General features: G+C 36.9%; 1 protein-coding gene across 1 annotated transcript in view; it reads right to left on the bottom strand.

Annotated features, from left to right (window-relative positions):
- Positions 1-7,706, bottom strand: part of LOC106875216 (sodium- and chloride-dependent taurine transporter) — a 91,813-nt gene that overhangs the window by 10,871 nt on the left and 73,236 nt on the right. Inside the window, exons 8-9 of the mRNA XM_014923266.2 lie at positions 5,471-5,583; positions 1,986-2,123 (exon numbers count right to left, since the gene is read on the bottom strand). Coding sequence (XP_014778752.1) covers positions 1,986-2,123; positions 5,471-5,583 — 251 coding nt within the window. The remainder of the gene's footprint in view (positions 1-1,985; positions 2,124-5,470; positions 5,584-7,706) is intronic.

Raw genomic sequence — 7,706 nt, 5'->3', positions numbered from 1 at the left:
ATATATATAGTTTTAGGGAAAAGAACCAAGGTTCATGAACTCATCGATGAAACTTAATTTAATTTTAATTTTTAATAAATTGATTTTAATTGAGTTTTTACCTGTAATTCTGGATTTTATCCCTAATATTATATATATATAATCAATGACAGGTTTATTTAAGAGAACATATCATTATATGTGTGCATCTGTGTATGCTCAGCACGTGTATGTATATTCTGTATATAATCCAGGTAGCAATTAAATGCATTTCATAGAATTAAAGTAAAAACTTGCATTAATGTGATTCTTCGCAATTTTCTAACTTTTCCCAACCATGCATCATCCACACAGCCTAGACACTACATGCCAATTCGGTATTAATTCCATACACAAAGACATTGAGAGAATCCTTCAGCGGGTTTCTTTGAACAGAAAAAACAAACCCTCAAGCACTATTCATATCAAGAAAACAGCATCGCACCACGCCCCCCACTAAACATGAACCTCACTCAGCTAGGACCTTCACAGTCGTTCCAAAAACTTGGTCCTACTGTCACCGAGGCTCTCTCCCGGTGAAAGCATAAACTTAGCATAGCTAGGACGACATTTCTAAGGCTGGCTATTCACTTCATGACCCAAAAGTATTTCAGGCTCCAAAAGCTGCTGACATTCTACCAGGCTTAAGTGAAGCCCACAGTGGAATATTGCTCTTACATCTAGAACAGTGTTGCTACTACTCGGCACTCAAACATCTTGGATGGCATCCAAAGAAAGCCATTTTTTTAGTTTGTTTTCAACCACTTGCAGACATGATCCAGCCACAGGCTTACAAGCGTGCTATTTCTTCTCTGTCCGTTTTCTCGTTACTACAATGGCTTGTGTTCATCAGAGCTAGCTGATATCGTGCCTCCTCCACTCAGACACCCCAATTTATTCAGCTTCTCATCGTTCGTCACTCTTGGTGCACCCAAACCCTCGATCTAGCACTAATAATTATTCCCAGTCCTTTCTCTCCAGAACTTTTGTTCAGTGGGATATTCTCCCTTCAGATTTAAAAAGAACATTGATAGCATCAGGATCACCGGCTCCGGAGAGCCTCCAAAGATTATGCCTCTTTCCCAGACTCAACAAGTCAAAAAATTCCACAATCTATATAAAGAGATTTAAGAAAATGTTTGGATATTTAAAGAAATATAGTCTTCGTAGAACCTCATACATGTTGATACCTGCTGGGAAGGTGTGGACTTCCCTCAATCATTTTTCAAAAGCCTAGACAATTAGACTTTTAGGAAGGAAGGATTGAGTGAAGTGAATAATATTAATTATTGAGCTAATGTTTTCTCCTCATCGCATAAGTATTATAAATTAGATTTTTTTCCTCGCTACATTCCTCACTAACTTGACTGTTAGCTTTTATGTGTTTAGCTTCTCTTGGTAATTTCCATCAGTAATTATAATTGTTGACACCTATTTGCGCACATTATTATACATCAATATAGTGATTTTCTTTTCATTAATATGGTAAGCACGGAGATAGATACAGAGGTTATCCATGTTGCGTATCACTTCACAAGCTAATGCGTATATCTTCCCAAAACAAACTGTGTATATATTGTTTTGTACAGACAATAATGCAAATATTAAATATAATATTGTATACGGATAAGAAAGTTTAATCAAGCAGAAGGTTGTATTTGTTACATTAATTAACGAAACGAAGCAGTATATTAAGAACTGATAACATCTCTGAAGCAGTCTCTACAAATTTCTAGTTATTTTTAAATATACTCTTTTCTTAGTCGAATTGAGCTCAGCGCCAGGCGATTTAAGTTGACTATCTAGTTTTCATTACCAGTGTGTGTAGTTCTTTCTCTTCTGAATTTTGAAATAGTTCATTCCAGAACAATGAATACCAGAATTTTTTGTTTCTCCTTTAGAAATAGATAAATAAGTAAAGTTGATATAAAAATGTCAAAAGATCTTTTTTCTGATAATATACTTACATTCATACACATCGGCAATCCGAATAAAAAGGACGCTATGCACACACAACCAGTGAATATTTCTTTGCGATAGCCTCGACGTAGTTGTTTGGGAAACTGGTCCACAATAAGAGTTACCACAGCTTCAACTCCAACGAACTAAAAACAAAAAGCAAAAACTATATAACACATATAAACCAATATTTTAGTGTTTTGTTTTAAAACATGAAAAAGTGTCTCGTCTTTAAAGAAATGTACCTTCCATGTTGACCTATTTTCAGTAAATAAAAACAGAATCAAAGGAAACTAGTGGTGTTCTGCATCGACAAAAATAAAACTTTTTATACTGCTACGAAATTTATTTACTATTTTCAAAAATAATATTTGTTGGAAACTATACCGGATTATCACACTGTCCATCATCGTCCGCTTTTCATATTTTGAAATAAACAGTATTGAGTTTTATTACACTTAGTAATGAAATTCTTTTGATAAATTCTTTCGCAACTATAAACAACTTAAATTTAGAAGCAAACATACTCATGTATACAAATGCTTGCTGTACAAGTCTCTATGCAGTCGTTCAATAAGTGTTTATAAGAATAGATGCAGACAACTACTTGTATCATCGCTATAAAATCCCTAGGATATAGAAGTTGGTTAAAATTCTAAATCCCTACAAGTACCCTACAGTCAACCAACGCACCATTCAGAAACTTTACAAAGGAGATACATGACGACTTCATCTCCATATGCATCTTTCTAACTACCACTAACATCCATAAAACTTTCGTCTCTATCCGCCTCTTATACACAAAATATTTAATATTTTAAGAAACAACACGAAATGCAAGCGAGGAACTATCTCTCGGGAACCGTAAGAAAACACTTTTCTTGGACAAAGGATTCTGCTTGAAACGTTACACTTTTCATCGTCCTTACATCAAAACAATCTATTTTTCAACTTAACGTAAAAGTTGTGTTAGAATACAGAATACCGGATTATTTACCTTGAAAGGACCTCTCATATTGACTCATGGTGCATAAAATCACCCTCATTTAGAGGTCCTTTCAAGATAAATAACACTGTAATCTGTGTTCAGCTGCCACGTTAAATTAGAGATAAAGATTATCTTCTAGTATTCATACTGCTTCTGTTGCTAATAATTTATTCTTCCTTTGAATTGGCTATCTCTCAAGTCATAAAACCAAAACAACACATTCTGAATTTGAAATTTCCCAAATGGAGTCCACCAAGGATCCGCCTTCTGCTCGACTCTTTTTAATCTATACCTACATGGCCTCTTGACACTTCTTCAAAATATACACACAATCTAATACGCAGATAACACACATTGACATCTACCCACAATTCTACAAATACAGCTGCACAACTAATTGAAGCACCAATCACTTAGAAACTTAAAATAACAGCCAAGCCCACCAGCTTTCTTTTTACCAGTAGTACCAGAGAACCAAAAAATATGCCTCACACAGAAGACAAAAATAGTGGGGGTTACCTAAAACATTCATAGCACAAATGGAATATAGCAAATAAATTAAAACGCCGCATGTACTACATTTAGCTAAAAAACAAAAAACAAAACAATAACAGACAATGCACTAGATCCATCATAGATTGTATTAGATCTATCTCAACCTTATGACTACTTTTGTTGGCACTCCGTCGCTTACGACGTCGAGGGTTCCAGTTGATCCGATCAACGGAACAGCCTGCTCGTGAAATTAACGTGTAAGTGGTTGAGCACTCCACAGACAAGTGTACCCTTAACGTAGTTCTCGGGGATATTCAGCGTGACACAGTGTGACAAGGCTGACCCTCTGAATTACAGGCACAACAGAAACATGAAGTAAGAGTGAGAGAAAGTTGTGGTGGAAGAATACAGCAGGGTTCGCCACCATCCCCTGCCGGAGCCTCGTGGAGCTTTAGGTGTTTTCGCTCAATAAACACTCACAAGGCCCGGTCTGGGAATCGAAACCGCGATCCTATGACCGCTTCCCTAACCACTGGGCCATTGGGCCTCCACCTTATAACTACAATAAACTACAAATAACATACTCCTCAAGACACGCAGATCACATCCATAGAAAATCTATTTACTCAACGAAATAAAAACACTAAAAATAAATCCCCCCTACAAAAAAAGACATCTAAATATTTGAGAGGCACAGTTAACTGTAGCAAACCTTCTCAAACCTCTCAGTCCCTGTTCATAACATGAAATTATCTTTAAACATCCCCAAAATCTACAAAATACCAGAATATTAATATACTCTCCTAAAGAGAGATTCTGTACGTGATGTATCGGTTTATTAGAAATAGCGGTAAAATCTGCCTTCCATCTTAGAAAATCCACACCCTCCCATCTTAGAAAAGAACATTTTTGATTAAGTGACCCTAGGTTCTATACGTAAAGGATAAAGACGGTATGGTCATGGCTGGAATACATTTGGTCATACGTCTGTTCGCTTAAGCTTGACATGAAGTTTAACAAGAAGAATGACTACATCTCTCACTCAGACAAATAAATAACACATGCAAACAAAAATTACGGCGCCATCGTCTCATTAGCTACAAACACTGTACTGGGATGCATAGAATCAGCAGCGTACTTCGACTACAGCAAACACAGGTATATAAAGTGGACACTCTACGTGGTCTGCACACACAACACACCTCATGCTAGTCCACCATGTTGAACTATTAACAAATACATTTAGAGCAACCTTTGCATTTGAAACGAGTTCATATCAGCCACCTCCGATGTGCTCGCCACCAGAATCTGCAGGAATACAGATATAAACTTGATAGTTGGAAGAGCACATGTCCCGCATGCAGAATTGTGTCTCATTTGATAAAGCACTTCGTAACGGAGTGTACATTATGGCTCTCATAAAGAGGATGCATAGTATACATTTATTAAATCGCGCCTAATTGATCAGCCAATTATTTGCGTGGCGTAGATCTCCTAGATCACAGCTGATCTGGACCCACGCAACAAAAAGCAACAGTACCAGCAGGCATGTGTATGTGTGCATATATAATCACACTTTTCTCCTCCCCTTCTCTCTCACTGTCTTTCTCTTTCTCACATGCACAGTTAGAAATACACATCAAAACAGACATACCAACTTTACACGGTTGAACTAATTTGCACTATGTACAGAACGTCGCCAACATGAATCTTAGCGATTCATGTTGAATATCAAAAGCAAATATCATCTTGTAATTGAATGCCATTAGTTTACCTGTGATAATTTAATTTAGTGTCTAAATTTCTACTAGTTAGACTGAAAAGGTTTAAAGGTGTCTTGTGCCCTTGTCACGCTTGCCGTTGAAAATGCATTGAACAAGTGATTGACTCATTGCTATCAAAATACATTATATAAGATAGACATTAAAATAAATAAATTATACTTCTGTGCCAGAAAACTTTTTAGCAAATTATGGATTGTACTTTAGTTAAAAGAAGATAAAATTTTACCTGACTGTCCATTCCGAGTAAAATCAACATGAGGAAAAAGAGGATGGACCAAAACGGAGCTCCTGGCATGGTAGCTACGGCTTGAGGGTAAGCAATAAATGCCATACCGGGACCTGGTTAAAATATGAAATATCGTGATATATTTATCAGGTGGACGAGACAGCTTTTTAAAGATTGTAGAACAGATTAGATTAAGGTCGATGCTGCTGCTAGAAAAATGGTGCTAAAATCTGGGTTGCACATATTTTGAATGACCTAAGGAAAATTTCTTAATTCGACTGAAAATTCGAAATCTTAGTAATGTTGAGAGCAGGAATTTTATTGTATTTTGTTTTAATCATCATCATTGATAGTCATCCTTGTCAGCAACGTTATTGCCGACATTTATCAGTCATTGCCTTTTCTGCATTATCCTCACAGCTTCATCATCTATATCTACATGGAAGAAGTTTCAGTCCTAAAAAGAACAATCTCTAACTTTGGCTTGCATGATTGTAAGCTTTACAATTGAAAACAACAAACCGCTAGTAGAAAGAAGTCAGATAGATGATTTAGGTGACAGAAGGGAAATGTTTGAACAAAGAGATAGTCATTACCGAGTTGATCTCTCTGTGGATTTTGGGTTGACCCAAGCCTTGTGAGTAAAACTGGGCTAACAGAAACAAGGACAAGTGTTGAGTGAACTGTATCGGCAGTGTAAAGGTTCAGCTTTGTCACATGCTGTGTCATATGAATTCTACTTCAGAATTACATTAAGAGTTATAGTATCTGTGACATACCAAACCATTTACTCTATTGTTCAATAAGTAGGTAGCCCAATTGAACAAACAATTGAAAAACTCATCGTCGAAACGAGCGGAGGATCCATTTACGTTTTAAGTAACGGAAGATAGATGACTATAGATGACTTAGGTGAAAGAAGGAAGATAAATGACTAGAAAAGTGACTAAGTTGACGTAAGGGAGATAGACAGTGACTACAGTGCTCTCTCTCTCTCTCTCTCTCTCTCTCGATAACAATAATAATAACAATAATAATCCTTTCTATTAAAGGCACATCGACCCCAGCGTTTCATTGGTATTTAATTTATCCACCCCGAAATGATGAAAGGTAAAGTCGGCCTCAGCGGAATTTGAACTCAGAAAATAAAGACGGACGAAATGCCGCTATACTGAGGTGACAGAAGAATGAATCGACACAGAGGAAAATAGATGGCTGGGTATATTACACAGGTGAGAGAAGGAAGATTACTTAGATAGAAGAAGGAACATGCATGGGTTAAAAGATGATACGTTCCTTTTCATACTGGTAGAAGCACGAGAAAAAGAATACACATAGATGTGATGGCATTATCTGCGCTGACGGAATTTCCTTGTGTTGGCATCAACATGAAGACTGGTGTCTATGACTTCTTTTGAATCACAAGGAATTATGGAATAGTATTGTTGTTAAATTTAGTATATGGAATGATTAGTTTGGGTTGCAAATATACGAAGCCCGGTATACCCATCATGACTACCCGTCTGATAAGGGTACACCAGGAAATGCATCACAACCATATGCGCGCGATATTGTGATCTCATATAAGATAAACAACACATAAACCTTATCAAACGGGTAGTCATGATGGGTATACTGTTTCGTATATTTCACCCCAGTGTCACTTTGATGGCATGAATTGCTCTCTCTCTCTCTCTCTCTCTCTCTCGATAACAATAATAATAACAATAATAATCCTTTCTATTAAAGGCACATCGACCCCAGCGTTTCATTGGTATTTAATTTATCCACCCCGAAATGATGAAAGGTAAAGTCGGCCTCAGAGGAATTTGAACTCAGAAAATAAAGACGGACGAAATGCCGCTATTCATTTTGCCCGACGTGCCAACGATTCCACCAGCTCGCCGCCTTTTAAACAGCAACAACAACAACAACAACAATAGTAGTAATAACAACAATAATAATAATAATAATAATTCTTTCTACTGGAAGCACAAGACTTTAAATTTGGGCGAAGGAATTAAGTCGATTACATCGACCCCAGTGCGTAACCGGTACTTATTTAATCGGCCCCGAGAGGATGAAATGCAAAGTCGACTTCGGCGGAATTTGAACTCAGAACGTAGCGGCAGACGAAGTATTGCTTAGCATTTCTCCCGGCGTACTAACGATTCTGCCAGCCCGCCACAACAACAACAACAACAATAATAATAATAATAATAATAATAATAATAAT

This window comes from Octopus bimaculoides, chromosome 1 (genome assembly GCF_001194135.2).
Source record: "Octopus bimaculoides isolate UCB-OBI-ISO-001 chromosome 1, ASM119413v2, whole genome shotgun sequence".
NCBI lineage: Eukaryota > Metazoa > Mollusca > Cephalopoda > Octopoda > Octopodidae > Octopus > Octopus bimaculoides.
Note: the sequence above shows the minus strand (reverse complement) of the source record. Positions and strands in the feature narration are given on the sequence as shown.